The sequence below is a fragment of the Pezoporus flaviventris genome, unplaced genomic scaffold, assembly GCF_033815535.1.
Source record: "Pezoporus flaviventris isolate CSIRO_AGI_PZ_B2104156 unplaced genomic scaffold, CSIRO_AGI_Pfla_v1 ptg000045l, whole genome shotgun sequence".
NCBI classification, from domain to species: domain Eukaryota; kingdom Metazoa; phylum Chordata; class Aves; order Psittaciformes; family Psittacidae; genus Pezoporus; species Pezoporus flaviventris.
The window spans coordinates 17,681,205-17,699,803 of NW_026892593.1; the positions used below are offsets into that span (position 1 = coordinate 17,681,205).

Genomic DNA, 18,599 nt, shown 5'->3' on the forward strand with positions numbered 1-18,599 from the left:
CCTGCAACAGTTCAGTTTGTCACTTTTGCTCAGGAAGTGCAAGAGTAGCTATAACAACTCTTTCACCTGTACAGGATCTTAAAGGATCAGTCCTGTGGTTCACTTAAGAGAAGTCTCTCCCCAGAGAGATTTCAAATGGAGCCAGGAACAGCTGACACTTATCCTGGGCTACTGTTACACCTCTTCTAGCTCTTCTCTAGTCCAAGATGACAACATCAGTACACGTGTCTATGTATTTTCTTCATTTGTCAGGGAAACTCTTGACATCTTGCTGAAATTCCCCACAATCTTGCATTTCTCCACAGCTAGATTGGAAAACCTGCTGGAAAGCACCATGGCACATCTTCCTGGAGATCTGTTCCTGGGTGGGTTTCAGAGTTGGGAATATCTTATTCTTTTTGATAAAGACACAGCCTAAGCAATTTTTCCAGAGGAAAAACTGTAGGATGAGAAATAGAAGTGATCATTAAGCATTAGAATATTTCTATTGTGAGATACAAATTGTTATATTCTTTCAAGTCACCGGCGTGTGTAGAAACATGCCTCCTAGATCTGAGAGTCAAACTATAAATGTAACTTTATTACTTGATATGCAAGTCAGAAGAAAATTTGTAACCATGTCTTCCAAACGTGTGATATTATCTCCGTAGGAGCTGACCATATGTATGGCTTAGACAATATGCATATGTGTTTTTTTTTGGCTATACAGTAACATTTATTTAAGGCAGTGTAATGTAATTTAAGTTTAGAAGTTCTTGTCACCTTTACAAACTTGGTTTAGATGTTTGAGAATTCTAGAAAGAGAAGATGAAGGGAAACTTCAAAAAGAAAAAGCACATAATCCAATTTATTGGGTTTGTTAGTTATGCAAAGCACAGAGATCCTTGTCTATTGCCTTCCAGGTTTGACAGGTGTAAACCTGATAAATCTGTAATGTTCCTCACACCTTTATATGTATGGAAACACATTCAGACCCAACTAATTTTTTCCCTCTGTGATTTATATGATAAACTATTTTACATTCACATGTCTGTGAAGAGTAAAGGTAAAATGTTATGCTGTGGAAGAAATTTATGAAAATCCTATGGGTGTTCAAACTACAGCATAAATAGCAGAATATAATACTGATTCCTCACCCTCCTCACCTTTAAAAATCTGTACCACTTAGTACAATATACTTGCTTAAGAGTTTGCAACTTTAAGTGTTTTATGAGTTAGCCTTTATTACAGAAAATGATTGCTGACTTTCACCAAGCCCTCACCTCTCAAAATACACATCCATCCATCTGATAGGAGAGAAAAATTGTATTTAGCTTAGCAATTAAAGTGGATATATCTCCTTCGAACTCCTCCTGTCCTGACAATCCTGTTTAGAGGATGTGGAAGCTCTGGGGAGCACATGCAGGTTATTGACTACTGTGTGCCTGCAGCAGTTCTGTAAACACCCTCCTTCACTTGATGTCCAGCAGTCCTTAACAATGCGGGAACAATTAAAGTGGGATTCATGACCTTTACCCATCACTTACTCTTGGAAGCTATGAAATAGTTAATAATCCTGCAACCTAATTAAATTTGGTCTCTTCTATCCTTCATATTTTATTTTTTTTATGTCTAGGCAATGCATGGCAACTAATTTTCATTACATGCAAGGAAAACCATTTCTGTTTTTCTGTTTATTTGCAGTAGAGTATCACTTTTACTAATTATTTGTCAGTCATTAGATAGCATGTCTTGAAAAGCATCTGTGAAGCTACTTGTGGCAAATCATAAAAATAAGTTATATGCTTTCCCCTCCAAATGGTTAGTACCTTTTCATGAGGTAATGATTTTATCATTTTTTAACTAATCACTGAGGAGAAATAAAAGAACATAATGGCCTTTTCAAGGCTATCCATTGCTCCCAGTGCTCAGGGATGTTTAAAACACAAAACACACCTGACTGTCAGATTACGAATTTGTTCATACATTATCACTGTAATGTGAGATAGTGGCACTGAAGTGCAGCAGGCAAAGAGAAGAAAGACCTCTGAGTATACTCCCTGTCTTTTTTCTCATGTCATATGGGCTTGCATACTTTGTCTAAAGAATGTTCTTGTGTACAGAATGTTTTCAGGCCTAAAAAATACACTTGTAAAAGCTTGGATAAAAAAAAATTTGATAACCTGAACTCATAAAAGTCTGTGTTTAGAGATAAAAAAGAAACATACAAAGTAAGATACAGAGTGTTAAAATAAATACATTAAAAATATCCATAAACTTCTGGTTAATTTCTAAGTAGTCTTAAATAATGTGAATGGATTATTTTCAAACTGAATGAGCTGTCAATCTGGTAGATAACCTAAGTATTCATTCTTGTGTTCACTGAGTCAATAGGAACTTGACTGTATATTTCAGCAGGGCAGATTTCAGATCAAGATCTGCGGAGCCATCTTTCCCTGCTAAATTAAGATTTTGAGCATTTGAAATCACTGGCTCAATTCCTATATAGGACATGGGATTTCATATTGATTATCTGCTTAAGTATAATTTTCATGAACTTCATTTATTAACTTTTCTACTTAGTACAATTACCTATGAATGTAAAAGGATTTTGGGGTTTGGACATAAGTGATTAATGTGGGCAACTCCCTTAGAATAGCAATTTCATAATTCATTGATCTGCTTTGTGTTCCCTCCGAAGGAAAAATGTCCCTGTAGGAAATAGCAGAGAGTACATGGCTCTCAATGTGAAGCATAATTCACTAGTAGACACAGGAAAAAAGTCTCAGAATAAGCACTTTCCAATATGGAGACAGATGGCCACATCACTTGGCAAGCATTCAGCTTTTATCCCTGAGATGTTTAAATTATGTTTATCAAACAGTAGAAAGGGATAAAAATCATAGCAAACTTACATTTATCTAAAACAGAATGTCAGGCTGCTGTAGAAATGTCCTATAAATAACAATAAACAGCTGTTGAATGAAAGTCAATAAGGTAGAAAGAGAGTTTTTCTACTGGATTGTGGAAATACATATATCTATTTTTCTTTTTCTTGTAATGCAATGTGTCGTCCTTTTTCCTAGCCCAGAATTCAACATATTGTTTATATACCTGGCACAGTGTACAATGATTAGAGGCAAAAGCAGATGGCCATATTTTTTCCTTGTCTTGTTTATTTAGGTGATGGATAGATGAGTCCTAACTTTACCTATCAATCTGACTGTAATTATTTATGTTCTCCTGTGAATTTTTGCATGCAAATATTCATGCACATACACACACACACACGCACAGACAGAGAAATAAACTGACTCTTTCTGTTTCTTCCTTAGGCTTAGAAAGAATTGCAAGAGATTCAGCCTATGAGCAAGAAGGAAAAGTTCAGTTTGTAATTGATGCAGTATATTCAATGGCCTATGCACTACACAACATGCATAAAGATCTCTGTCCTGGATATATTGGTCTGTGCCCAAGGATGAGCACAACTGACGGTAAAGAACTACTTAGCTATATTCGGGCAGTAAACTTTAATGGTAAGTTACATGTATTCTTTTTCCCCTTCCTTTTCTTCTTTAAATGGTTCAGAAGTGACAAGATGTGTTGTTTTTTTTTTATATAGGATACTTTAAGGCACAGTAGAAAACAGGATTAGAAGCAGTTCTTTTTTAATCAGCACTGTGAGTTTTTTCACCTGCTTTGAAACCCCAAGTGTATTTTTCTTCTTAACATTAAGCTGCTCTCAAAAGAGAAGATGTTAAAAATAAGAATCTGTTGATCAAAATATTCCAGTGAAAAGCTGCTATTATAAAAACAAGTTGAGGACTCATGCAGTCCTATTGACAAATTAAAATCCTTTGACAGAAATTGCTTATGTGTTTGCAAGAGAATGAATAAAAAAAATGCTATTTAAAATGACTTTCTTCTGAAATTGCTGTTAACAATTTTCTTACAGATAAGACTAGTGAGTTTTCTTTCAATTTGCATATTTAAATCTCAATTAAATCACTCACAGTTCTGGCTTCTCTTCCATCTCATTGTTTTTGACTCAGTGATTTAGTGAGCTTTAACAAAACAATAATATATATTTTTAAGCAACACTACAGAATATTCTCTGCAGCTGGGATCTGCCTGCGTAGTTACAGATGTTTATGCTGTCAACAGTAGAGACCAATAAAGAACAGGATTAATTTATGAATGTAGAATTAAAAACGAAGAACATACTTGATGGTGAAATAAGGTTGTTGAAAATATACATTATTTAATTAAAATCATAATTATTGTAGACTGTATTTACCATTATTTTACAAAGAAATGGAGTAATGTTCTTGGCTGTGTTTTGGTTGGGTTTTTTCCCTACTTGGTGGTGATTCGCATACTAGACATGCCTTCTAACTATGCAGAGATAAGCGCTGTCTATCACAATTTGTTCCATGACTTCAGCTGCCAGCCTTTTTGAAAAAAAGCACAAGGTCATTTTGAATTTATCTTCCAAGTGGAAGCTCTTTTTGCTTTAGGTAACATACCAGACTCTTTGGTTGGCTGCAGTTCACAGGGTTTTTTTCCTATGCCATTTTCATGAAAAGAGAATCCTTGTCTCCAGGAATATAAAGATGGAAGGATTTTAAATGATTCTTTAGTGACTTTATAGAAAACCTGGAGCAAATTATGTTGCTGGCAAATTGAAACTTTTTATGATGACAAAGGTAAGGTTTGCAGTGACAATTATCTACTTTTATAGTAAACATTCTTCTGGGTCTGTGTTGTTAAAGCACAAAGTGATCTATTTTCATTTGTTGAGCATAAAGGTTTAGCATGAATAGTTATGCTGTACATTTCATATGAAACCTTTCTCTCCCTAGATTGTTTTTTTTCATCAATACCTGTCACAATTTCTCTGGCTGACTCTAGGTATTTCAACAAGGGGAGATTTAAGAGTGGGATAAAGCATTCTGGACAGTAATGAAAAAGTATCTGGTTTTGAACTGGTGATTTACTGGTTGAGGTAAAAAAAATATAGAAGAAACAATTCTGTGAGCTTCACTTTCTGTCCCACTAACTGTTCTCTGTACTAATCCAGTCCACATTATTCACTGATGCACCAATTTTTTGGGTGTATTATATGCCCAAGTACTTTTTTTTTTTTTTTTTTTTTTTTGGAGGCATAAGCAAAAGATCATTTTTAACCCTTTGCCTTTTCCTATTAATTCAAAATTCCTGTCCCTCAGGACAGCAGTGCCACTGTGTCTGACTTGGTTTATAGAGATGAATATTTACATAGATTGCTAGACCTCCTATGATGGGTGTTGACAGTAGTGCTGTGTGTCAGTTTTGAAGTGCATCCCAGGTTCAGTCATTAATAATGTAGTATATTAAAAGTAAACTGACACATGATAGGAAAACCTTGGCTTTCACAACCATTCAAAGTAGCTTTTTTCTATACTAACAATCAATCACAGGATCAAAGCATTACTAAAGTATGTAGGGACCTGTGGAGATCATCTCCTCTAACCTCTGCTCAGACCATGATCAGCCAAATCAGGTTACATAGGACCATGTCCAGCCAGGTTTTAAATATATACAAGGATGGAAAATCCTCCAAAATTCTCACCGAGCAATCAGGCTCAATATTTGATCATCTTCTTGGTAAAAAACTTTTTCCTTATGCTCAAACAACTTTTCCAGTGTTTTAGAATTAAGCCGTTGCCCTTCAAGATGATGATAATTTCTAATACCAAGAAGTAACCGGCATTTTTAAGACAAGCAGATTTTCTTTTTATTCAATATCAGTTTCCCTTCATGATTCTATCCATATGCATGTTAAATCATCCTCTCACCTCTCTGAATTCAGTATACCCTTCTTAACCAAGGTCATAATATGTGGGTGCAAGTCCAATTAATATTCTGTCACATTTAGCTTAGGGGGTTTCACCTCACAAAGTATGACCTGTATTATGAAGAACATCTGTCTGCCTTACGGAGGGTATTTGCAAGAGTAAGAAAGCATATATATTTCTGTTTATTGGAGTAACTGTTTTGCTTTTGATTGCAAGTTATGAGTTTGGAATGGTTTTGGGTTTGTTTACTCTGTTTAACTTTATTTATGAATAATGAAGATTTCCCCCCCCCCCCCCGAAGTATTCATCTGTGTAATATTCCATGACACCTTCATGACTGAAGGGCGATCATACCCACTAGCTCACAGTGCACTGATGTAATTGATATGACATTTGTTTCTGCTTAGATATTTTTCTACCAGTTTTCTATGCTAAATGCAGAAAATCTCACAGTTCAGTGTGATTTTAAAGGGGATAGAATTTCTTCATTTGTAATAGGAATAAAGAAATTAATTTGTACATGCAATTTGTACTACTGCTGAATGTAGTCTCCTGTTTACTATTGCCTGTGTTTTTCTTAAGACTGCTAGCAAAGTATGGTGTAGCATATTTAGTTCCCTGTGTTATTTATGGTCACTACTAGTAGAACATAACCATTCCTTTATGGCTATTTGATGAAAAAAATACTTATAACTTCTATAATTTTCATGCTCCTTCTATGTTTTTCCCAGGCAAAAAGTGAATCTTGTCATTTTATGGTTTTCTTATTTTAACAAAGACACCACATTTGAAAGATTTTCACTACTAGATTTTGTATCCAAATGTGGGCACTAGTGTGATTGTGGCACAATTCAGTATATTCTCCAGTCAAATTGCTCTAGTATTCTCTATTTAACTTCATTATTCTGTCTACAAAATAGTCAGATGTTTTCCGAGAGTTTTTACCCTGGCATTTATCTGCTGAGTGTTTTGTGAGAAGTGCTTTGCTGAATTAGCTATAAATGCTCATCTTTTAACAGAAACAGGACTTGAACATGCATTTTTTTCATGGATGGAAGTGTTTTCAAAGTTGCTTTTGGTCTGTTTTTTAAGAAAAAGTTTGATCTTTGTATTTCCTTTCGAATAAGGATGACACATGGATACAGTGCTATTTCTTGGGTGGGAATAAAACATAAAGTGATAAGACTAGACTGATCAGTGCCTCCCTCACCAGCTGTCTCACTACTAAATGAAAGATCAAAATTTATAGTTAGATTCCAAAGATAAAGAATATTGCTTATATTATATATAAACCATTTCATAGAGAAGAAAGTTCCCTTTTTCTATATATGTAGATTTGCAGCTAGTATAAAGTAGCTGAGTTTTGCCTACCTATTTATATTTGCATTCATATTAATATACTGCAGTAGTTCCAGGGTTAAACATCAAGAAAACATCACACGCTATAACACAATATATTTACAGATATTACGATGAATCTTTCACTTAATCACAGATGTAAGGGCAGTTCTTGACCTGTATTTTCATACATGCAGAGACATTGTGTTTGCTTTGATGGGCTACTTATCCTGTGAGTGAACAGGTATACTTGCTACTTTGACATCCTTTTAAGTAAGAAGGGAGCAGTAGGTGGAAGTACTGACTCGTCTCTGTCATCAATGTTCAGATAAATGGCGGCTTCTGCAGAAGGTCCCTGCAACACCACCTCCCCCTCCTGGTGAAGAGACTCAAAATAAATTCTGAGTCTGCACAACCTTTTCTCTGATCTTCTCTGGGCCAACGTAAAATAATTATGTTGCTTGCTGAGATTTTGTGACAAATCTACAACAGCAGTGGAACAGGTTGCCTAGAAAAGAGTGAACATCTTTGGAGATATTCAAAACCCAGCTGGACATGGGCAAACTGCTCTAGCTGTGCCTGCTTTAAGCAGAGAGGTTGGAACAGGTAATCTCCAAAGGTCCTTTCCCACCTCACCATGCTGTGATTCTATAGCCCTAGCTGGACTTGAAAGAAAGAAAAGTATATCACTCACCTTTGCATTACAATATTAAATGAACATGTGTTACTTTTACTGTGCTCTTCTGGAACTAATTTAATAGTCTGAGGACTAGTAAACCTTGCTGTTTATTTGGTATTTAGATGTGTTAATTAAATGCTTTTGATAAAAGATTAATCTTGGCTACACACACACATGTACACACACAGCATCAACCCCATTTAAAAAGCAAACATGCAAATTTCATCCTGAAAGGGAAGAACGATTTTTTCCGACAAAACTTTACCTATAGAGGACAGTTTTTAAAAACATGAAGAATGAGGTTTCTTATGGGGAATTTTGAATCCTCCAGAGAATCATTATTTTGGAATCAGTTGGTTACAAAATTAGTCTTCTCTTGTTATCTTTTGAAGTTGCTAAGACATCAATCTGTGCAAAACTCTCCTGACTTAATATTCAGTTCAGACTGTTTTAAATGTTTTCTTGAAGAAATCTGGCACTTCTCTATTCTTTCACTGAGTACAAAATTTGCATTCTCAAATCATTATTTATCATTAAAACAGAAGCTTTAAAATTTTCCTTTGAGGCTTGTAAGTTTTGACATTTCTTAAGGCATTCAGCACAATAGAACTAAATGTCCCAGTAAAACAAAACTAAATGTACTGGAGATATGTTACTAACTCAGATTTTTAAAAATCCAACTCAAGTCTATGACTACCAACAAAGAAAAAAAAAACCTTTTGAAATAATTGGAGCTGGGCATGTCAGTGATTGTAAAGTTATGAGTTCCTATGGTCAATTCATAATTTAAGGGTTTGTACTATGAGAAACACCTAGCATCCTACAAGGCCACTGGTAACCTATTCTGATGGGGTTAAAAACTACCTAAGCATAATGGCAGATAATAGCAGATGAGTAGGTCAGATGGGGACAAATAAGATTAACAATGAGTTGGGAAGGGATGAGCTCTGCTGACCTTCCTAGGATTCACTGCAGTAACAACTCTAGTTTCACTAATTGGTACTCTGCTAAAGAAGCAAAGATACTACTTTCAGCTGCAGAAGTGGGAGTGGAAAGGGGAATGTCTGCTACAGTTTTATTAAGATCTGTGATGTTTTCTCTATCAGAAATTAATCACATGACATAACGCCATGTGATATTTTAAATCTCGGTGGTACAAAGGTATGTTTGAACACATGGCTAAAGCTTAAACTAACATAGAAGAGAACTCATAAAATCCCAGAATTTGAAACAGTTCATTCTTTTTATGTACTTTTGACATGGTTTCAGAGGTGTCTAATTTGGTTTGTGAATGCACTGAGTTTGTAGCAGATCATTTGTTATAACAAGTTCTGATGTCTAGTTTCCCGTACCTTTATGTTAAGAAAGGAATTATTACCTCTATTAATTTATTATTATTGGGGATGAGAAGGGGATGATTTAAAATAAGTTCTTATTTGACATGCTAATTATTTTAATTGAATTAATCCAGGTAGCTATACCAGAAAGCAAACTTACACAGTGGTCTGAATCATTCTTAATAGGTTTAAGTAATGTATGGTTATAATATAAACACGCACAGCAGGCAAAGCTTGGAACTGCTGTGATTCTTAGTTACCTCATGAATCCCTGTGATTAAAATCAGAGATTATGAATGCTGGCTGTGAAATTCGAAGGTAGAATCTAAAAGTATGTGCAATTTATAAGCATGCTTTTGCCTATGTACAGATCTTAAGTACTGAGTAATTGATCAGTATAAGTGCTCCACATACAAAATTCATGGTGTAGAACATGACTGAGGTCAATTTGCTGTTTTGAGGAACAAAGTCTAATTTATAAAGTATTTTAAAAATTAATATGTAAAGGAAGGTGATAAAATATTTACCCTCATTATCCAATTAATTTGAATTTGAATCTCCTGATAGGTAAGGATATTTAGATATATTAGAATACAGTTTTCTTGATCATATTAGAGCAGTACAAACTAACCCTTGCCATTCTGAGTGAAAAAGTATCTGAGTGCAAAGAAGCTGCATCCATACTGCATGGGTTCTTTTGCATTTTATTCAGTGTAAGAAACTCCACAGCTGCAGTTCTGCAGCATTTTTAAACCCTTCAGATATATTTATTACCTTCATTAATAGGAAGAAGGTGTTCCACATGTTTTGAGGAGTATCTTGACAAGCTTCTTAATTGAAATCTTTAAATTTAATATATCCTCTTAAATTTATGAAATCAAGTAACAACCTTTGTAGAAGTTACTAATTTTTCCCTATGTCAATAACCCATTTGGTAAGACAACAGTTCTGCAAGCCAGCAGGACAGTCATAAGGGGAAATTAATTGCTTTTTAGTACCTCTGTAACAGAAAAATATGAGCCTTTTTCATTTTCCTACAACAAATTCTACTTACATGTCCTGGGTTCAGCAGTAGCAGTCATGTTTCTCCTCCTTGGTAGCTGGTGCAGTGCAGTGTTTTGACTTTCGGCCTGGGAACAGAACTGATAGCGATGTTTTGGTTTGGCCAAGGACTTTGTGATCCTCATGCTCTGCCAGGGAGGAGGGGAAGCCAGGAGGAAGCAGAGACAGGACACCTGACCCAAACTGACCAAAGAGGTATTCCATATCACAGCACGTCATGCCCAGGATGTAACTGGGAGTGAGCCGGAAGGGCTGGGAGACTGCAGGGTTGGAGGAGGTATCGGTCGGTGCTTGGTCGGGCTTGGGGGGCGAGTTATCGGTCAGCTGGTGCTGAGGTGTTGTATTCTCTTCCCTTGTTATTTCCTTTAACATTACTATTACTGGTGGTAGCAGTAGTGGTGTGTGTTATACCTTAGTTACTAAACTGTTCTTATCTCAACCCGTGGGAGTTGCATTCTTTTCGATTCTCCTCTCCGTCCCTCCGGGAGCAGGGGGAGGGCAAGAAAGGGGGGGAAGTGAGTGAACGAATTACCTGACTGGGTTTAAACCACGACATTACAAAATGAAACAGACACATTAGAGAGAATATCAAGGGGAAAAAAGGCAATACGGATTTTATTAAGAGTATTTGGTTGTGGAAATAAGCTGCATTGATAGTATATTCATGTAAAAAGAGATCTAGCTGGTAATGGCTGATAAGCAACAAACAGAAAATAGAACACTTCAGGAAAGTCACTGTCAGTGAAATTATGTTGGCAAATCTTACATTCTCATTTAAGGAGGAAAATAACCATTTTTTTAATGTTAAATGGAAGGACAGTGAAATCAGTTAGACGATATTCTAGGGCAGGAATTCCAGGGAGGAGCAAATAAATTTACAATTAGGAGACGATGCCAACATCATCAGACAGTACTGTTTAGTTTTTCTACCCATTTGTTGTAGAGTTGTGGGATTCAGTTGTAATCAACCAAGTTCTGATCTACAGTCAAAGCAGTACTGGATTCGAGAGCAAGTTAGACCGTGTTACCTGATGCAATCTTAAGCAAAACCTGGGAGAATCCAGGCAAATGAAACAAGACACCCAAGAGGAAAGTGATGGGATTCAGTTCATCAGTTAAAAGCAATAAAGTTTCCCTCAGTTTCAGTAGCTGGTGAACTCTACAGTAAGTGTCTAGTTATCTATATAGCTGATGGGAAAGGCTAATGCCTCTAAAGTCTACCAGAGAGCTAGCCTGTCTATTAGCATTTAGGGACCATAGCAACTCATCTACTTCTGTGTGTTTTTCTGGAGGCAGCTATGAGTCACAGGGATTTTCTCAAAGGCTGGTTGAAGAGTTTCTAATAGTATGAAATACTAAATATGTAGAAGATTGTTTATCTTACAAGCTTCTCTAATTTACTCCAGCAGAGGAAGCATTTGCTGTTATTCCTGGGGATTAAGGTATCCAATCATTTTGGCTACACAGCACGTTATGTTTTATGCTGAACAGATTGGACTCAAAGTGTTGCTCCCCATAGTCTTAGACACATCTCTCTCTTGTAAGCTTGAAATAAAATGGATTTGATACGTAAATTCCTGAGGCATAGTGTTTTAAATAGAGAAAACGTTTCTCTCAATTCTCCTGTTATCTCTATCATCAAAATTGAATATTTGATATTTAAAGGTAAAATATTTTGCAGTAAAGGTTTTAGTGGATTCCATGCATAGCACACTCTCAAAGTGATGATGTATTAGTGAGGCTTCCATATTAACATTTTCAATTTGTGCCAATTTCTTTAGGTTATTAACTTTTATAATTACATTAACATTTAATAAAAAAAAAAAGATTGGAATATAGGATATACAGAAGACCCTTTATTAGTTACACTCAGAAGCCCAAACTCTTTAAGTCCAAGTCATAGGAGCCTACAAAGCCAGATGGATTTAAAAATGGTCCTTCTCTTTATTACTTAGAGCTCTATTAACAAATTATCAGCTTGACTGGTGCTCTACTTGAGAGCTTTATTTTAGCAGTTTTATTTGCTGGTAGTTGAATTATTTATGTAAAGGTTAGATTATCAGAGGACACAGCTACATTTCAGAGTATGAAAGTTTGGATGTGTTTTTAACTACTGTGTTAAAATTTACACACCAATCATAGCTTCCTCCTTAGACCTACCAATCACAATGGGTGAGCTTTACTTTCTGGTATGATTAACTTTGATGCTGACTTGCCTGAAGTTTAGGAGTTAAACTGAAGGGTAAAAGAACATGGTACAGTCAGTCTCTGTTAAGTCAAGGGGAAGATGTTTATGTGTCTGAACAATTCCATTAGGAAATTGGAAATATTTAATGTAGTAGTGCTAACTCTGCTTTGAAGTGAAGATGGTAGAAACACTGGAGCTTAGTCCTGCCCGCAAACTTTTCATATTGGTCTGAGATGTAAATGTTCACTAAAGAAAGTAATTGGCTTCTAAGCTTTTAATCCAAAGGAGAATGAAGCCATGTCCCATAAGCAAGCTTTAAAGAAGTATCGGGCATGACTGGGAGGATATTCTTTAGGCCTTTTGCAATTGGGTCACTGTGCACTAAGAACGCTGAACTTCCTAAAAGTCCTGTTCAAAAGGACTTCCAGTATCCTCTCTTAGTAGCACTAAGTGTCTATTAGTTTATATAAAGTCATAGTTCTTCTTGTTTTTTTATTCTAGTGAAAGCAGAATTGAAGCAGCTATAAACGTATGAGTCCATATTCCTACCCAGCCAGCACTGAAACCAGAAATCATAGTGCAGTGCAGGACAAATTTTATGCATTTGTGGAGGGCTGGGTTGTTTTTTTTTGTACACCATTCTCAAAGAAAGACCTGCCATCAATATCTGGATTATGTTTCATTTTCATTTAGATTAAATTTTTCTGTTTTCTAGAAGACAAATTACCAGTTAACCTTTGGGATTAAAGCAGTATATCTGTATTATCTCTGAAGGGTTATAGAAGCTAGCACGATTTTAAACACTGTTTTTTACTAATACACATTTTTATGATTGTCCAATAAGAAAATAAAACAAGCCAAGAAAAAAACCAAACTTTGGTTAGAGAAAGAAGCTATCAACATATTACCGTAGTTTTAATATCAAGGAGAAAAAAGAGTTTTCAAGTAATAATGATGGTTGATTATTCCATCAAACACTTCTGTTTTCTTTCAGTGAGCAATGAAAAGATAGATTTTACCCTATCGTAGATTGAATATCTTTTGAGTTTCTTACAACTTTGCAATGTGTGAAATACAGCTTGATTAGGTCACAGCATGATTAAAAGAATTTTCACAGAAATGGGTGTGACAAGTTAAATCCATTCTTGCAAAAGCCCAAAATTTTGCAATCTTTCAAGAAATAGTTTCACTATGTCTGTTCTACTACTTTTTTTGCATTTCCAACTCTAAGTCTATGCTCTCTGCATATCTCCTTGTAACTTTTTGCCACATGTTTTAACTTAAATAAGGATTCAGAGTTGCTAAAGACATTTGTAATTAAGAATTTATCAGCAATAAAGAAGTATAAACTCTGATCTATTTAAGTGTTTAATTAACTAAGAGAAAAAATGTTCTTAAAAGAAGATTGCAATGCATTTTTCATTTTTACTCTGTGATCTTGCCCTAAAAGTACAATACCATGAAAATGTCACCGCAGATAAAAAATCATACTGGTTATTACTGTCCAGATGTTTCCAGTGCCTGGAGGCATTAAAAAACCATTGGGCCAATCTGAGTGTTCTCAGATTATGAGCATTTAGCTTTGTTAAATTAACTCACCCTTTTTATTTCACATTCTGAAATGGAACAGTGTTATTCAGGTTACTGAAATATTTCTTCAGAACTAGGTAATGAATATTACCTGTTGATTATTTAGTTGAAAAAAAGACAATCCATTAGCTAACGGGGAAAATGCAGAAATATTATATTCATCAGAACTACGTTTATAAAATTCCAACTGTACTATGGTCAATAGAAAATTTACTGTTTATTTTAGTGGGTCTGGAATACTGGTATTAATCAATTGTACTTGAAAACAACTGTAAAAAAGTATTGACCCTAACAATTTTAACAAATTACTAAAAAAGATAAAGAAAATTCCAGATCAATTGGCAAGCAAATAGAAAAATCCCATTTGCAATTACAATTACTTATGCATGAGTACCATCTAGTCACTTAGATGTGGCTTCAGGTTTACGTGTTGTGCTTGCTTTGTACAGGAAGACAGTTCCTAAGAGCTTGAAAAACGTAGTAATATAACAGTTACCTGACCTATCTGGGGAATTCAGAACATCCTGAGTTTACAGATGTGCTCTCTGTCACATATGTTCATCTGCACAAGTAAAAAACAGCAAAGTAAGAGACAGTCCTTGTCATTCACTAAATGAATATTCCCCTAGGAACTGTATGTTTTTCAATAGAAAGACAAGTGGGTTTGTGTTTGCCTGTGGCAGGCAAAGGTAGCAATTTGTACAGACTCAGTGGAAGGGAAGTAGCTATGTTTGTCACCCATGCATATACTCATGAAAATCTTTAAAATAACCATAAATCCACAATTCTGTATGTTGCATCTTAAGAAGGTGTCAATAGTAGATTGCTTTCCTTTGACTGTAAGGCTAAGCAAATAGTAGGACCTTGGCAGGCTGGAGAATTGGGTGGAGAGAAGCCTAATGAGGTTTAACAAGAGCAAGTGTAGGGTACTGCACCTGGGAAGGAATAACCCAAAGCACCAGTACAGGCTGGGGGCTGACCAACTAGAGAGCAGTTCAGCTGAGAAGGACCTGGGAATATTGGTAGATGACAAGTTGACTATGAGCCAGCAGTGTGTCCTTGTGGCCAGGAGGGCCAATAGTATCGTGGGGTGCACTGGGAGGAGTGTGGCCAGCAGGTCGAGGGAGGTGATCCTTCCCTCCACTTGACCCTGGTGAGGCCATATCTAGAGTGCTGTGTCCAGTTCTGGGCTCCTCAGTACAAGAAAGACAAGGAGCTACTGAAAAGGACCCAGCAGAGGGTGACAAAGATGATCAGGGCTATGGAGCATCACTCCTATAAGGAGAGATTGCAGGAGCTGGATCTGATTGGTCTAGAAAAGAAACTGAGGGGGGATCTCATTTACGAATGTAAACATCTCAAAGGTGAGTGTCAGGAGGATGGTGCCAGACTTTTCAGTGGTGTCCAGCAACAGAACAAGGAGCAGTGGCCATAAACTAAAACACAACAAACCTCAACATGAGGAAAAACTTGTTTACACTGACAGTGGCAGAGCACTGGAACAGGCTGCCCAGGGAGGTTGTGAAGTCTTCCTCTCTGAAGACATTCAAAACCCACCTGAACACATTCCTGTGTAACCTCCTCTGGTTGGCCCTGCCTTGGCAAAGGACTTGGACTAGGTGATCTCCAAGGGTCCCTTCCAACCCTAACTATTCTGTAATTCTGTGAAATAGCTACAGCCACAGACGACACATTATTGCTCACTCTGAGCTCCAACTGGATCAACATTTGATTTTCCTGTTTGGCTGTGCAGCCTCTGTCGACTGCCCTGGCTTTCCTCCAGTATAGCTTGATCCTGAGTTGAGAGATAAAAAATATATTGCCAGTCTTCCTGTTCCACACATAATCCTATTTTACAAAGATATCCATAGGTAACATTAAGTTACAGCTCATATGGCCTGTTATGATAGCTGTGTCCCACATTTTGGAGATAATTGTTATGAATTTTAAAGGAAAGTGAAAATTATGTATGAACCTCAAGTCATCATCTGTGTGCAGAATATGCAGCTACAGGGCAGTCAGACTCCTCAGCACATGCCAGACTGTGCAAACTTGAAAGGCTTATTTAGTGCAGACTCTGCCATGGTTCTTTCAAGTCTCTACCCAAAGATCTGAAGGGAAAGCCTCAGGATATTAGAGTCCACTGCTTGTCATTTTGGAGAAAAACTACCAAAGGTGCTTGGAAATAATCCTTAAATTAACATACAGCCACTGTGGGAAAGTTTCTGCTAAGCCAGCTGGTGTTTAAGGGCTCCAGTTCTTGATTGCTGCAAATTGTTGTATTGATCCTCCTTATGCATGGACTAACTGAGGCTCAGATACTGACAATTTTTTCTGTTTTGCATTCTCACTATTTCTTACAAGCAGGGGATATATTCATGCACAAAGCGCTTAAGGAGGATTTCTTGCTTACCTGAGCATAAAACACACATGGTTTTATTCTTATTGTAGTGAGTTGTCCTATGCCTTGTACAGTGAATCAGAAAACACAGGGACAACACTAACTTTTAAAGGCAATCTACTTTTATACCATGTAGATATATTTTTTTAGCAATTAAATTTCATAAATCCACAGCTGCTGGGAACTGAATTGTCAGGTGTCCTAAAGTTTGTCGTCACAGGGTATGAAGGGTCAGAGCAATGATATATGCCTTCTGCCACTTATCCTGTAGCAGACACACCCAGCTGCAATGTGCAACTACAGTCTCTGATATTATTTAAGGATTCAAATTCTTAATGCTTATATCAATTTGCACAGCAGAAGTAAAGGCATATGTGTGAATGTGTTTCAATGAATTATTGCATGTTATGTCAGACATAATTGGTTGTTATCACAGGCCACCAAATTTTTGAGATAAAGACATGAGCCATTCTCTTTAAATAAGGACTCTGGACCTGTGTTCAGAAGTGATTTAAGGTAACTTACTTTGGTTTGAATAGCAGAAGTTTGCCCCTCCTTTGGAGGTGAGAGATTGTAGGTGCTGAAAAAGGAGTGAACTCAAGAGGGGGAGAAAAAGAAGGTAGCAAATGGCAGCTGAGAAATTCACCTTCTGTTTAAGTCCTCCAAATACACACAAGGAGGTTTTTGTGTTCATTATACATACATGTATAATCAGATTAAAGATTTCCTATAAAAATAAGATGATAATAGACATTGACTATACTTGCCAAACAGTGAATAACATCAATGTCACTTGAGAAGTACAGACTGTTTCTTCCATGCGTGGAGAAGAGGTAGCAATTTTTTTTACAGAAGTGTCCCACTAACACAGACAAATGTGCATCATGTGAGCTTCATGGCAACAGTCTGATATCTACTCGAGTGCATGCCATGTCATGTCAATAGATGTCTTATGAGTTTGTGAAGCCCAGAGGTTATTATGTGTTCCTAATAGACTGTACTGAAGTCAGGTTTTCCAGAATTGAACACTTATAAAATATTTTCCTAATGTATTTGGGTTGGTTTTTTTCAGTAGTTTGTGGAATAGTGTATATTCTAATTCTGAAGTCACTAAATGCTAGAATAGATTCACAAAACCAAAAAATGTATGAAATGGTTGCATTATAACACTAGATTTAAATAATATTTAAAAAGCATTAATGGCCTTTACAGAGAAATTTATGCTTATCCCACTTATCCTGTGTCACCTGAAAAAAAAAAAAACAGCAGCAAAGCAGACTTTGATGGAATTTTTTTTTTTCTGTCTTATTGTCTAATTATTTGATTTTTGTGTGGAGTAAACTAAAACTAATTAAATGGAGAATTAGAATCTCTCAAGGCCCTATAGCTGTAGTGGTGAGTAATGTTCTTATCAGTTGAATCACTAATGAAATACAGCGATTAACTGGCATTCCTGACAAGGATGCTGATTTCATTGAGCAATTGCAAGAAACTCTTTTTGTGGCTCTGGTCCTTGAGCGAAAACCTTTGGGAAAACCTTTGGGAAACTGGTCTCAGGAATGGCATCTCTTAGCTTCTAATATTGCTAACCTTCAGGTTTCTATGGTCAAGCTCATAAAAATTTGGGCAGGGCTCCCTTGTGCCAAGGCAGTGCCATTTCAGCAGTGCTGAGAGCTTATCAGCCAGGATCCCTGTGAGTCTGTAGTTGCATGTCACTTGAATTCTGTCCAGACAGAACAACTCAGAACAGAGACACAGCAAAAAAGAGGTATCTCTCCCTCTTGAGTCTGGGAGAAGAAGAAGCTTTGCACCTCATTAGTTGGACTAAAAAGCTTCTGAAAATGGGATTGTAAATGCTCGTTCTTCAGAAACTGAAGAGGTGCAATTTAGTGCCACTTGGGGCAGTTCTTGGATAATTAAATTAAACTCAGGTCTTGGTCATCAAGATAGGTAGTTGAACCCTTGTATTCCTGTTGGTCCTTTGCCTATTAAAAATGTCTTCCTGTTTTATGTGAGTGATTTTCATATTGTAAAGTCCTTGGACTCTGTGATAACATGGAGACTTACTGTGGTAAAATGGGAAGTGGTCAAGAAAGGGAATAATTCTGATGGGGTTTACTGTCTTCAGAGATTGCATATAGATCTTTCATTTGAGCTCATATATAAAACAATAATACAGATCTATTGT

General features: G+C 36.4%; 1 protein-coding gene across 7 annotated transcripts in view; it reads left to right on the plus strand.

The window, feature by feature from the left end:
* GRM8 (glutamate metabotropic receptor 8) overlaps positions 1 to 18,599 on the plus strand; it is a 356,522-nt gene that overhangs the window by 228,718 nt on the left and 109,205 nt on the right. For 6 of the 7 annotated variants that reach the window (XM_061467549.1, XM_061467545.1, XM_061467546.1 and 3 more), the window contains one exon: positions 3,315 to 3,515. In XM_061467549.1, coding sequence (XP_061323533.1) covers positions 3,315 to 3,515 — 201 coding nt within the window. Of the gene's footprint in view, positions 1 to 3,314; positions 3,516 to 3,601; positions 3,704 to 18,599 lie in introns of those variants that run through there. The other variant, XM_061467551.1, reaches the window with a different exon arrangement.